At 25.8% G+C, this 16,200-nt stretch overlaps 1 protein-coding gene across 1 annotated transcript; it reads left to right on the forward strand.

Annotated features, from left to right (window-relative positions):
• Positions 1-11,931: 11,931 nt before the first annotated feature.
• On the forward strand, positions 11,932-15,221 carry LOC137837887 (transcription factor MYB52-like). Its single transcript, XM_068647054.1, has 3 exons — positions 11,932-12,421; positions 13,060-13,464; positions 14,750-15,221. Exons 1-3 carry the CDS (start codon positions 12,307-12,309, stop codon positions 14,920-14,922), a joined length of 693 nt encoding a protein of 230 aa, XP_068503155.1. The 5' UTR covers positions 11,932-12,306; the 3' UTR covers positions 14,923-15,221.
• The last annotated feature ends 979 nt before the right edge of the window (positions 15,222-16,200 follow it).

Consider the following 16,200-nt stretch of genomic DNA (forward strand, 5'->3'; position numbering starts at 1 on the left):
TTTTGCACTTTCTTATCGATGTTTTTTCCTAATATAACTCTTGAAATCTCTTTGTCACATCTTACATGTGTAAGAGTAATATTTCCAAAAATATATATTTTTTAATATATATATATATATATATATTAAAATATTTAGTAGCATACTAAATATAATTTATTAAAATTGAGAAAAATAGTTAAATATATTTTTAAATAAGCATATGTTGTCTTAAAACATATTTAAATAATTGAAAGTATATTTTATTAGATGAATAGGAAGGTTTGCAAAATCAATGAGTCAAATTCTTTGTAGTGTCTTAAAATTATTTCTAAGACTTTTTACATTTTTCAAATGACTCTATGTTCATCAAGAAAAAAAATCTTAAAGCATTGATACCAAACAAAATATAGTCATGGTGATTTTGATAAATAAAAGGCTGAAAATCATATTATGTTTTAGGATTTTTTCTATATTTTTATTATTAATAAATAAAATAAATAAATTGAATTATTAAAGAGATATTTCAAACTCATATACAAAATAACTTAAACTAATGTTAAAATTAATATTTCTAAACGGCCATGCTTTAGGATTTTTATACTAAGACATTTAATGTTCTTTTAATTTGTGTCCTACACCTTTATATTGATATTCCAAGTGTTTCTTACTATACATTGTAATTTTGATGACACCTTCATAATTATAAAATAATTATAGTGTTTCTATTTATTTTTTCCATATTATTTTTTAGATTAAATCTTTTGAAAGTCGTTGAATAACCTTTTAAATGTTATAATTAAAAAAAAGAAAATTTGTGTTTTGAATAATATAATAATTTATAAAGTTGATTATTAGATATTTAACTATTTAAAAAATTTACACTCCTACCATAAATTTTAAAACATAATTTATTTTATTTTAAATTAGATAATTCAAAATAAATATTTTTTAAATGATTGGTTAATCATGAATAGTAATTTCGGATTAGATTTATGGTATTTGTTTGGTAATATAAAAATGATATAATTTAATTTGTTTTATATTCTTTAACTATATATAAAATTATAATTTTTTTGGCACATGCATTTTACCTAAAAATAATGAGCTTAACACTTCCGAGAAACAAAAATATAGAAAATAATAAAAAAACAAAAACACTATAATTTTCTTCTAAATATTGGTATGTCACCAGAAAGTGTGGAGTGGGGATGAAATGGTCTTATATTCCCGGTTGTTACTCATTTCATTATAATCCTTTAGTCAAGAGAGCTTTTCCAATACTTCTTTTGGGCCTCCATGTTTAGTTTTTGGGCTTGCTATCATGGTCAACTGACAATTTCTTCCACCACCATATCAATTTTAACATGCACCTATCATTTTTTTAAAATTTCAAAATTATTCTAGATTTGAAAAATTCAGAATAATAAATATAATTTAAAACTAAAAAAAATACATTCTGGAAAAAAAAATCCAGAATTGAAAATATATTTCACATCAATTTTTTTTTAAATTCAAAAATGTGTTTTAGAAATTCAAATCCAAAATATTTTTGGATAAAAAGTTTTAGAAATAATTTTTATCTACATTCTCCTTTTATTTAAGATTATTTCGTCATTTTATAAAGGTACTTTTATTATTTTCAATAGCTTGGGTGAATGTTAGAATTGATATGGTGCTGGGAGAATTTGATGTATCATTCCAATGACATTAACCATTAGAGGATTTATGTTCTCTAAATTGCCACAACACACATGAAGCTAGAATATTTGTTATCTATTGTGAATAAATAACAGTCTCAACCATGACTCTTTGTCCTAATTCACTTCTGTTACATAACTTATCCCTGGTTGAGTTTAGTTCTTCCAATTTGTATGGTCTAAAAGTTGTTAGTTAGAGATTATATAATAATATCTAATCAGATCATGTTATCGTTTGAAGATTTTAAAGCAAAAAGTGAATTGGATGCAACAGATGAGGTCTAAAGTTTGACAGCACTTAGGATTAAACTGCACTATCAGTTTGTAGTCAAAGATAATGTGATGAATATATGCTTTGTTTCAGTGTATGCATCATAGGAATTAGAGAGAAGTCTCACAAAAAAGTATATTTTCAATATATTGCGTGAGCACTTTTGTATTTAGTATAATTGAACTTTGACTGCTGTATGATATCAGAACAAAAAATCCTTCATCTGCGTTCTGGGGTTCAATAATTTCTTCCTTTGTGCTGTCCAACATGACATAGAATTCAATTTCAAGTTCCTAACATGTGGAAAATAATGTTTGGTGAACAAGTGCGTGGAGCAAACTCAGTGACTGTAACACTGTATCTGATGTTAACTTAACATCATCATGATTATCCAAGTGGGGTTGTTACAAAGAAATTGAGCTTTCTGTGACTGGAATTTGTATGTATATATTTAGACCTATTATTTCATCACTCAACACTTAAGCCTAAAGATATGGTCATAATGGAGTTTTATGTTCTATATGCTATTCATAAATTTCACTACTTTCTGTTAACTTCACATCTTACACAACAGTGGGAGTTCCTTAAAATAAGGGAACAGTTCTTTCTCACATTTGGGTTGTTGCTACATGTCACTCTTTGGTGCATAATTGGCCCTATCATTAATGTTATTATTGTCACTTTTTTTTTCTTGAATATTATAACTAGTTACTAGAAGGTGGATGTCAATATTGTAATCTCAAGTCTATTACTATTTTGTCTTTAAAAGATATTATTACAATGTACGAGACCGAATATCTCCTAACGAGTATCTTCTTTTTTATAGTCTTTTTCCGTTGTCCGCTCACTAGATCCGAGATATGAGATACCTGTAAAGACACTTCAACGCTTAAGTCAGTTGAGGGTGATAATATGTTTATGGGAGTTCAAAACTAAAAAAATCATTACCTTTTGCCATGGAATCTACCTTGATTTATACTTTTCTATTGTGCTTTGTGTTCTATGAGGATTAGTGCAGACCCAATAATTTTTTAACCGTGTTTTATTATCTTTAATCTGTTTTTGACTCTAATTATTTTTCTTGAACAATAACTGAATAATCGGATAGTCAAATGCATATCGGATGATCGGCTTTTGATATGACAGATATTTTGTTATATTAAAAGAAAAATATGTATTTAAAGTGTTATCCCAACTTATAAATAGAGTAAGAATATTAGACCTACATAACACAAACATTATCATTGACGTAATTTGAGGCCAAAATTAGATGCGTATATTTATATATTTAGTGATTAGAATTATAAAGGTGTTATATTCCCGTCAAGGTCAATGTATAGACCTATATAATGTAAACCTGTCCTACAAGAACACTGATATCTCTGTCCTATACCTAATACCCATTACCTTATAAGTAAGTTGCACTCAATATAGTGCATTCAATCTCCATTTCACTCACAAGCTTTTTTTCTTTACTGTTAGTTAATTAAATCTAAATCAATCAAAATAACTATGAAAGAGACAACCATATGATATTTCTAAGTTAAAAATGGAATTAGAGATGTAGAAAGTAGGAAAATTGAGGTCCAACAAGATATTTAGGTCAAGATGAGTGGGTGCACCATTCTTGGGTCATGATAAAAGGGAAAATTCCATAGAACATTTAGAAAGTTGGTTTTCAGTTTTCAGCTATTAAAACCGTTTGTTGAGGGATATAACTTCCTAAAACAGAAACTCTTTCTTCCACATTTAGGTGACTGCATCAGATCAGAACATCTGAACCAAGCAGGAAAAATGAAACTTAGTTTTAGTTCAACAAAATGTGTTCTTTTCCCTTGATCTTTTCTGTTTTCATTAATATTTACAGAAGGGCAATTTTATGTGTTTTGTGATTCAAACTAGTTATATTTTCTTCTAATATATGCAATAAAATTTAAACAATAATCTCAAATTTAAACAAGTTACACTGAATATTAAAAGAATGAGTTTCATGAGTCATTTGAATGAAGATTGTGAAGATGTCTGCAATGGTTAAGAAAATTGATTGAATGAAAATTTCTTAGGGGACAAGGAAGTTGTGTTGTGTATTGGTAGGTCATGTGAATGTAAGGTTGATCCAATTGAAGTGGTGAAAATTATTCTCTCCTAAAAAGCAAAGAATGAGTGTAGGGTTGTGAGTTGATGAACTGGCATGGATCTTTGAGAGGAAGCTTCACCATTTAAGCATCACAATCTACATTGACCTGATTTGGAGGATTTGTTAATTAATTGGTTGGAATGAAAGAAGGAGGAAAGTTAATTTGGTATCCATTTGGTTGTTATGTTTGTTGATGAGTTATGTTCCTTGTTAGGAGAGACTAATGACAGAAGAAACTCCTATAATGGTATTACTCAAATAAGCATGCAAGTACATCAGAATTGAAGTTCTGGTACTACCAAAACCAATTCCATTCCATGTAGCAGCAAAGTTGCCACAGTTTATAAGGAAATAAAGTAGGTAAAACAGGTGAACAGTCAATGATCTACTTTGTTCATCAAAGTTGAGACTTCCATGTACTCTATATTGCTGCCAAGTCTTATCTATATATCCATATCTATATCATTCATTGGTGCCTAGAACTCTTATGTACTTAATTAATAATAGTTGTTGATTGAGTTGTAAGGCTGGTCTTTAAATTTTAAGTCTTTTTTGACTAGTTGTGATAAAGTAGACCGTCGAGATTATCTTGAAATGTATGTCTTTTTTGTTTTATAAAAAGGTTGGATATTTTAAAGTAAGTCATATTATTGATAAAAAAAATATCTATATCTATATATATATATGCATATAATTGAAAATAATCTCCAACATGGTAACAATATCAAATCACAATACTATAACTTGATCAAATGTAAAAGATATGAGGTACTAATAATTGAGATGAATTATGCAGATTTTATGAAGAGAATGTTATATGGAAGGAAGAGTTTATTGAGATGGTGCATTGGTGGAGAGAGGGTTTTGTTGAGATTTGAAGAAAACGGCTGAGTTAGCTAGAAAAGATGAGAGAGATGGTGGGTGAAAGATTTAGGTCACTTTTTAAAGAAGCAATAATTGAGGAAGAAGAGGGAAAGTTAGGCCAACAGTCAATCCTCTCATTAAATATAACGGAATGTTTACCTTCACTTTAAGTCTTTTGTTCTGCCCTAAACCACATCTTATATTTTATTATTATTATTATTAATTATTATTATTATTATTATTATATAACTCCGTTTGTATTTATAATATTTTTTCATTAAAAAAATTAACTTTAAATACCAAAATAATTAGTTATTATTTAATTAAATTAAAAATTATTTTATAAATTAAGTATTTAAAGTAGTTTATATTATTAATAAAAATTTATAAAATGGTTTCTAAATTTCTATCTAATCATTAACTATCACGGTTTTAGTTACTTGCTACTTTATTACTTTCTTAAAAATTAATTTAAAATCTAAAATATTAGTCATTAAAACTTAAATTGCTAATTTAAATATAAATTTAGAAATTATTTTATAAATTTTTATTAACAATAGAAATCACTTTATATATGAATAATTTGTAGTCTCTAAATTAATACCTAATTTATTTAATATAATAATTAATTATTTTTTTCTCTAGATTTAGTTACTATTTAATGATTTTTTTATAGTATTCATATATATTGTATTTTGTTAGGTACGGTAAATTTCATTTCAATTTTATTATATAGTTGCTTTAAAAGGCATACACAAAATTATTTTTATCTTATGAGAGAATGAAAAATATGTTAATTCTGTGTAAAAGTTATTGCATTGTCTACTTGTTAGAAATTTATTATTGGATACAATTTACTTAAGAAATTTACACTAGAAATAAAAACATCATTACTAAATATATTAGTGACGCTAATGATGATAATTACAATAAAAAAATGTTGAAGTATCAAGTGTCTTTTAAAATAAAAACTAAATTTATTTCTCTTGATTTTCAAAATAAAAAGTAATTCAAAAATTGCATTTAAAATTTATAAAAAAAAAAACCTAAAAATCCACATATGAATTAATGAGAGAATTTAAAAAATACATATAAGGTAATTAATATGATGATTTTATATTTTTTTTAAAGAAATAATTTGGGTAGAACAATAAGATAAAACTATATTACGTACACAAAATATCATCTCCATGTATTTTTCTCTAATGATAAAATAATTTATTTTTTCTTATTTACCATTACCATTTATTATTATGAGCATCATCATCATATAAATACCTTCAAATAATTCTGATCGAATAAAGATTTAGAAATCAAAAAATTGATTATAATTTTTCAATTTTTTAAAACTTACTAGTAAAAATAATATATATTGTGATTGATTACAAAATGCTTAAGGATTAAACGTATATTTGTGATTCAATTTTGATGACTGATTAACAGTATGGATGCATGCACAGGGTTTTCCTTTGAGTCAATTAAGTCTTGTTGTGAGAAAGAATTGTAATTAAAAAGCAATTTAAATAAAATATTAAGAGTTGTTGGAACCTGTTAATCAAGAAAAGTGAGTTATTATGAAACACTAATTTAGTCAATTAACACATTCTCATCTCTTACGTATCATCAATCACTTCCTAACCGAATTCGAATACCTAATTATCAAATATAATATTTTTTAATTTTCTCTAAACTATATATAAACATCATTTTCCATGGTGAGTTACACCATATATTGGTCACATATCAATGTACAGTGTGTTACATGTGTAAAACAAATTTCATGAATAACTTTTGTAACATAAGTTTCTATTATAGGTTTTCTTAAATAAAGTTTTTTGTTTGTTTTCAAGGAAATATTCAAATATTTCACTTTTTTATATATGTGCAACAATGGAGAGGAATATGAATAAATAATATAGATTTGTAGATAGTGAAAGGAATAATGAGAAACATATCCTCATTTAAATGAAAAATAAAATTTTAGTAGGAATAATCATTTTTTTTCTTCATCTTTTTTTCATGGATAGAAAATTTCACTTTTTCATGTTTTTATCTATCATTAAAAAAAATTATTAAATAGTGACCAAATTTAGAGACAAAAAATAATAAGTCACTATATTGACTAAATTAGATATTGATTTAGAGATTAAAAAATTATTTATATCTAAAGTGATTTCTATAATTAATAAAAAAATTAAAATGATGTTTAAATTAGTATCTAAATTAGCTACCTAAGTTTTTAGCTACTAATATTTTAGATTTTAAATTAGTCTCTAAAACACTAATAGAGACTAATTTAGAATATAAAGTAGTAAGTAACTAAAACTTTTGTAGTTAATAGTTAGATATCAAACTATTTTATAATTTTTTATTAATAATATAAACTAATTTAGATACCAATAATTTTTTTAGTTTATAAAATGGTGTATAATTTAGTCAAATAATTTTTTTTTATCAGTAATAATAAATAAATAAATATAACCACTCCAGAGAAAAAAGTCACCACCTAACAAAAAACAACAAAAAAACAGTCAAAGCCTCAAAAGGAAATAACAAGTCAAGAGACTAACAAACTAAAAACCTCCTTAAGAACATCCAACCCAAACTCACAACCAATCATCACTCAACCCATGCATGACAACCAACAAAAAAAAACAAGAATCAAACAACTAAAATCAAATTGAGACAAGACATTGGGGTCAAACACTAATCGGAAAATGAAAAATGAGCAGCGGAAACTTTAGAAGTAACCAAGACCAAACTTTCAGTTGGGTCATAGAAAAGATTTCAAAATGATCTACCACTCCACCGTTGAAAATAACTTTATTCCTATTATTCCAGATCTCCGTTACCACAACAGTCCATGCTTTCTAAAATTGAGTTGACGGTTACTATTTAACTACTTATTCTGATTTCTAAAATTAAATTTTATTTAATGATTTTTTTAGTATATATTTAATCTAGTAATAATATATAATTTATTTTATCAGCAAAGCAAAAGAAAGAATAAATAAATATTTGCAGCTGAATACAAAATTTTAAACAGGCTTCAAATTGTCAATTATTTACCATTAGAAAACATTTTCTGTGACGTGACGACATGTAGCAGAAGCATACAAGTCGCAATGAAATTTGAAAAAAGTGGCATGAAATGATTTATAAAAGGGAGAAGATAAATGAAATATTAAAAATATTTGACAATTAGATATTATAAATGCTACTTGCAATCAATTTAGTTAAACTATATTATTATCACATATACATCACTTTCACTTTGCAATTGCCTACTTAAACACTTCACCTATATTATTTTATGTTCTAATTTCAAGTTTATTTGCTTGCATTGCATAATGCTAATTATTTACAAATATTTATTTATGTATATGAGACATCATTTTGCTAGCTTAATATATAAGTTATAAAACTATATTTCATAAATAATTATATTAATTTGAGAGAGATAATATTAATAAAATTTCAAGTTGTTGTACACCAGAAAAATAAGATTTCATTGTCTTAACAAAATGTGTTAATCATGTTATTCCTTTTAAATATTTTTATGTGAGACCAATGTGACATATACATGACGATTAAGAGGATATATAGTTACATAATTTCTCTGTGTAACTATAGTATTTTAAGTCTCATGTATGAAAGTTGTATATTTTATTAATAGATTTGAGAAAACTAAAAAAAAATCAATTTAAAAGATTGTGCAAATAAAAAGCATTGAAAAAATTAAGATGCTAGGGCTAGTGTTTTTAAACATAAAATTATTTGAGATCTCGAAAAGTTATCAGAATTTACAATTTTTTCTAAGAGTTATCCATCATAAAAAAGAAAAAAAAATATATCTATATTCCATAATTTTTCTCACTTATTTTGTATTTAAAACATCATGAATTCTCCTCATATACCTTTTTTTTTTACACAGATCATTTTTTAATTTACCATCATTAATATCTTATTTTATTATTTTATTTTTAAAATTTTAAAATTATAAGAATGGTAATTTCGTCATTTTGCATAAATCACATAAAATAAAATTATTTTAAACAGTTTTTTATATACAAACTGTCAACATTCATTTTTGGACAATTCTTACTCTTCTCTTAACTCCTTAAGACACAACCTATCTTTATGGAATATATTTTTTAGAAATAAAAAGAAGACAACAAAATAATGGAAGAGCTCTCTTCCTTATTTTTGTTTCATTTGCTTTTTAAAAAAAAAAATATTTCAGTGTATTATACTCATGATGTGGTATATACACATAATATATTTATTAGAATTAAAAAATAAATATACAAGTGTAACAGCATGTGTTTTCTATAAAATAAAAGAAAAAATTATTAAAGTTGAGAAATATCTTGATTATTGGATTGAGTATAATTATAAATAAATATTCAAAAATTAGATAGATTCAAAAAAATATAATTTATAAATGAACAACAATTTAGGAGATTTTTTATAAATAAATATATTTAACCTAATCAATTTTTTAACATAATTTATTATTTTCAAAAACATATATAACATAATAGTCAAAGCTTTTGTCGCATAATTAACACAGCCTTGACAACATAGAATATTTTCTTTTTTTTTTCTGTTTTTAGTTTACTTTTATTTTTTTATAAAACTAAACACATTTAATTTTATTTTTATTTTTTTCTTTCAAACATACAATTATGGCCAATTCAAAAGTGGATAATTAAGTCCATGAAACGTAATTTTTCTAATATTACTTTTTTAAAATAATCATAATATTCAGTGATAAATAAGAGTATTTAATAAAAACAGACCTCACACTATTATTAAGCAAATTGGTTATCATCTTCAATTTATACTTCAAAGAAAGCATTTATTATGAACAAAATAACACGCACAAATGTTTTTTTTTTTTTTTCTGTTTTACGTCATCACGAGGTTACGATCACGAAATGTCACCTTTTAAGTTTGATTTTAAATGAACTTTTTTATTCAATTTGATAAAGTGTTTAACAAATTTGGTTTAAATATTAACTTACTTATTGGTTTTTGGGTTTATTAAACAATCAAACAAGTCACCAGATAAATTAATTGTTGTGTTTTCTTCAAATGCATATGTAATTTGTGCAATTATTTTTAAACTTGTAATTAATATAAAAATCAACTATATAGAAATATTTATATGTAAATGTCAATGCATAACTACTCCCTCATATAATTAAGCATTTTTCCTCACGTCAATGTGATTTTGTTTCAAATATCTGTCGTTATTTCCATACTTTTGTACCATTCTAAAAGAAAATGGATAAAACATGATGTAACTTTTCTAAAATAATATGCATAACATCATCATGCAATTACACGGATAATATTTAATTAGATAGAGAAAGACATAGATTTCTAATTGTTTACAAACATAAATATATATTATTTACTAACAATAACACAGTTATTAAATATTAAGATTCCCTCCTTTATTAATAGTTTATGTTTAATCAAATTGATATTACATTAACCTACATCCACATGAATATTTTAATGTTTTGATAATATATATTTAACTTATGTATAAACAGAAATATGTGTTTTAAAGTTTTGTAGAATAAACGATTTCAGGTATGATAGTTATAATTTTTTTTATCGTTTTAAAATTTGAAAAACAGCATTTTTAGTTCTTGCAAAATGAATGAATTTTTATTTATGTACGTAATTTTTTAAAAATTGAAAATCACTAACACTCAACTTAGGGATAAATTGATGATCGTTAAGAATCTTAAAATTTTTATGTATTAATATTATAGAACAAACTCTAATGAACTATAATTGAAAATAATAATTTTTAACCTTGTGCTAACAAAAAGAACAATTAACTATGTTCGCATAATTTAAATTAAAAACAGTGACTTTCAATTTTATAGAACAAACAAATACATAAAATAAAATCAAAACTAATTTATTTTACAAAGAATACAAAAATTAAGTTACAATTTTTTTTATCAGCACTACTAGTTGCAAAATATAATTATATATATATAATAAGAAAATTGTACAAGATGAATATTATATTTACAAAGTTATAACTTTTAAATATCTTTTGTAGGTGAAAGGAAGATAAAATTTTTTTATATGTTATCTAGAAGATAATTGAATCATTCATATAGAGAGAGAGAATTATTTGGTGTGTATTTTTATGTGAATAGGGTTGGGAGACAAAGAGAGGGAAGACCATAAGTTTGACTCAAAAGAAAATAAAGTTTTAATTAAATGATGGAATAATCTTAGATCCACGTGCACATGTGTATTCCAAACACAAATATAATGTAGTTAGTTATGTCCCACAAAAGTTAATCAAATCAAACCTAAAACATAACTATCCCTATGCACATAACTTCCATATATAGTCTAACAATAATACCAAACTCACCCAAAGATTAATTAATTATATATTTTTTTTCTCATGTAAAAATATTCCACCAAATTAATAGTTATTGCTTTGCATGTCACCCAAACAAGCCTAGCTTTTTGTGTATGTCAAAACTACTTTTCTTAGGTGAATACCATGTATCTATATATCCCTCGAGTTGAATTTTCCACGTACATGCACGGCTAAACTTATTAAACCCATTATGCGTTTTATTTTTTTCCAAAAGCACTTTTTAGTCTCGATTGCAAAGTGATTCACGTTTTATCTTCTTTGTTGTCGCATATAAGACATGCCCATTTTGTGGAAATTTGAAAAGTGCTTCCCATGTCAATGTAATTCCATTAGCAAATACATAAAATATGGAAAAATAAGCACGATTGGTGGGTTATAAGTAGACGTTGTAGGTTAGAAACTTAGAAAGATGTTGAAAGCAGAACCAAACTCGCTTCTCTAAGCAACCTCTTTTCTTTCCCTCACATCATATATATATTTGTATATATATATATATATATATATATATATATATATGTGTGTGTGTATATATAAATTATGTTGTTTTGTTTATTTTGTGTGTTTGAGTGTTACTTATAAGAGGGTTTGTTAGCCAAAACGTTTGCATCAATCGCAGGTGTAAGAGGTTTGTCGAATTCCTCCAACTCTCTAACGGAAAACACTTTCCCATCTTCCCCCACCATATATTCTCTTCTTCTGTCTCTTTCTACTCTCTTGTCTTTATTCTTAGTTTCTTATCTCTCTCTCTCTCTCTTATATCTTCAATATTCCTTGCTCATCATAGCTTGGGAGGGGAAGATATAAAGATCACACAAGAGGGGTGAGGAGCAAAAGGGTAGGGAAAATAACATACCCTATTCTTCAATTAGGGTTTTTGTTTTTCTCTTTCTGTTCTTTCTTTGTGGTTTAGCTTCCAGAGAGAAGTGATAATATGTGCAGTAGAGGCCATTGGAGGCCAGCTGAGGATGAGAAGCTTCGGGAGTTGGTGGAACGCTATGGACCTCATAACTGGAACGCCATAGCAGAGAAGCTTCGAGGAAGATCAGGTGTGAAAGGATAATCATGCCATGTTATATTATCTTCTTGTTCATCTTCTTGCTTGCTTGCTTGCAACAACTTTTCATCCATTCAAATCAAACACCTTAGTTTGTTACAAAATATTAAGATATAACTAACGATCTAGCAAAATATCAAAAGTTAGCATGCTAGTGATTAATTATCATAGTAATTAAACTTCATTCTTTGTACTGATAATGGCTTTTTAGAGTGAAAGTTTCATTGAACTCACATGGGGGTTGGGATGAAGAAATTGAAGGTCTATATTTTATTCTATTTGAGAAGCTAGGGTTACACAGACAGCAGCTGAATAATTAATATGCAGATTGAATGAAATATCTCACTAATTAATCTTCTGGGATTGATTAAAAGATCTGTTATGAGATTAATTAACCTTTTTGAGAATTGGTTTGGTTAAGAATCTCTATAACTCAGGTGTTCAACAGGTTGGTTTTGACTGCTTTCTATATAAGGATTAGAAAATTCTTATCTGTGTAGTGTCAACTAACTACAAAGCACCATGTATAATAGTGTAAAAGTGATTAGTATTCATGAATTTGGATAAGTTTGAGAAGTGTAATTATGATTAAGGTAATTAAGCAAGGATAATTAATGAATTGTTGTGCAGGGAAAAGCTGTAGGTTGAGATGGTTCAATCAACTGGACCCAAGAATAAACAGAAGTCCTTTTACAGAGGAAGAAGAAGAGAGGCTTCTTGCTTCTCACAGGATTCATGGGAATAGATGGGCTGTGATAGCAAGACACTTCCCAGGAAGAACTGATAACGCTGTAAAAAACCATTGGCATGTGATGATGGCAAGGATTCGGAGAGAAAGGTCCAAAGTTTATAACACAAAACAGCCACTTTTCCCTCCAAACCTTGACACCAATTTTGAGACTTCAATCCCTTCTTTTGTTGAGAAGTATTATGAAAAGTTCAGCCACCACCACCCTTGTGTCACCAACACACCTTTTCACTTTGCCAAGAAGTTTCACTTTCAAGATCCAACTTCTGCTTCCACAGTGCCTCCAGGTACATGCATTTCATGCTTTCTGCAACTTCATTCCATAGTTTCTTCAGGAAAATAAATTAAATTGAAGTTATATATATATAATAACTGGTGAAAAAAAATAAGGGTAATGATACATAATTTCAATTTTTTATATCACTACTTTACAACTTCCAATACTATTTTTTTATATTATTTAATTACAAATTTATCTTTTTATTATACATATTTATTTCTAAACTCATTATATATATATATATATTATACAAATTTATTGATTGTGAAACTATCATTTTTCAAAGATAACAGTTAAGTTTAGTTTCATTAATATAGTATTGTTTGATAAAATTAAGAAGTTAATATATACGTATAAATTATAAGAATGTGATTTATAAAGTTTATTTACAAGTGATATAAGTGAAAGAGTGTAAAAGTTAATAGTTTATAGACTAATTGATTGAATTGAAAGTTTTTTTTTTTCGGAAAAAACTTATTTCTGAAAATTTCTAGGAGATAAAAACAAAATAAAATAAAATTGGTTTTGTTCATAAATTAAAAAATAAAAATTCAGAAGAAAAATATTTAAAATAGTTTATAAAATTAGCTTTAGAAATACTAAAATAAACTCGTATATCACAAATTTGTTTTATTCTAATTGACTCATAGACTACTTAAGTGATATGCAAAAACAACATATAATTTGTGATTATAATATAATGTACCAACTGTAATGATCCATTAATATCAATCATGATATATTATAACCAAAGTTCACAATATCTATCTATACTGAGAAATTCATTTTAATACCATACAAATTCACAAAGACAAGTGTTTATGGAAATATTTTATATATTTATATCCAAGGGTGGTTCTAGATAGAAAGTTTCCATTGAAGATTACACTATAAAACACGTATAATAATGTAGTTTTCAATGTAATTTTCTGTTTTATTTTTTTATCGATAAAAAATTAATAATAGATGAATAAAGTATTTTGAGATACTCCAATCTTCATACAGATTTTCAAAATCTCTAACTCTCGTAGAGATACTTAGACAAGTTATCAAAATCTTCAACCTATACCTACCAGACAAAGAAAAGCAAATTATGTACATACAATTAAGTGTTCAATAAAAAATACAGATTAACAATGTTCTCATATAATGAATAGATATTAATTGTGGTTATAACTTTCTGTCTTATTATGTGTTCTTGGAGTTATAACTACCATTTTTCTTGCACCAAATCATGCATTGACATTGGATGATGAGTTAATAATGAAAATGTTGGTTTGATAATATTGCAGAGAAGAGTGAATCAGTAGAGTTCTATGATTTTCTTCAAGTAAATACAGATTCGAATAAAAGTGAAGTGACAGACATAGCCAGAAGAGACGAAGAGGAAGTGAGTCAAGATGGTGTGGAACTGAAGAACATTGGTGTTCCATTCATTGATTTTTTGTCTTCTGGAACCTCCTAACATAATTCATTGCCAAACTACAACAACCTTAATTACCAAATATATTCCTATGATCATTTCAACCTGACCATCGAGAACAATATCTCGACTTAGATCCATTCATGTAACTTCCTTCTCTATTCACAAAAGAGTAACGTATTTAAGGATATATACATGTACATTTATAACATGTAAAAAAAAATGCTTATAAGAAGCTCCATGCATCAAAATCATCAAAATGTTGCAGCATTTAAACTCAAGAAAATCAGAAATGCTAAATCTTCAAAGATTCTATGTTATGAAATCCATTTGGATTAGGATGTGTTAAACTTATAAGAAATATATATCAAAATATCAAAGTCCTTGTTACAACTATCTAAACCTAATATCAAACTTTAAATCTTGATGAAAGAATTGAGCTATCAATGTACTTGTATCAACAAACTTCTAATGATAGATACTACTATTTATATCATTATTATTGCTTCTAATCAAGTATTAAAGTTTGTTTGAACAAACTTCTACATTGACACTAAAATATGAACTAAAATCAACTTATGCTTTAAAATTTTCTTGTGTAGCTTCTTATTTCTCTTAAATTTATGCATAAACCAAGAAATGAGAAAATAAATTTGATCATGGAAAAATACTTAGAAACATGAATTTTAACATGTTTAAGAGAAATTTTATTATTGTTTCGAATGAACAAAAAAAAAATTCTGTAATAATAAGTTCAAATTTAAAAAAACGTCAAATTAATTTTTAATTTAATTCATAGTGCAGGTTATTTATTTTTAATAAATATTAAAGCATAAAATTAAATATAATAAAGAATAAATAAGTAATGAAAAGTTTTAGAAGAGAAAAATAAGATATTTTCTTTCAATTACTTCATTAGTTTTTTTTATAAATAAAAAAAATTAAATAAATGGAAGTACTATAGCTACTTCAACTATTTTAAAAAAAAATCTAACAAAATTTTACGAGGTAGTTAAAAATGTGGACCTTCTCCACATACCAAAATTTAAGAACCTAAACAATGTCATCTAAATAAAGGCACCATTATAGAAAACTCAATTCGACTAGTAAAGTTTCCCGTCTTGATCACCAAGATATTTTGTAATACATTCTAATGGACCACATTCTATATGTATGACATAAAAAAAAAAGACACTTGTGTGAATTCCTTGTCAAAAGGTTGTTTTAGTTTTCTTGTTTATAACTTCACTAAGTAGATGTTTTTAACAAATTTTAAGCAAGTTAGTGGATCAATGCAGCATTCAGCATAAAAAAAAAAAA

This window comes from Phaseolus vulgaris, chromosome 4 (assembly GCF_000499845.2).
Source record: "Phaseolus vulgaris cultivar G19833 chromosome 4, P. vulgaris v2.0, whole genome shotgun sequence".
Classification (NCBI taxonomy): domain Eukaryota; kingdom Viridiplantae; phylum Streptophyta; class Magnoliopsida; order Fabales; family Fabaceae; genus Phaseolus; species Phaseolus vulgaris.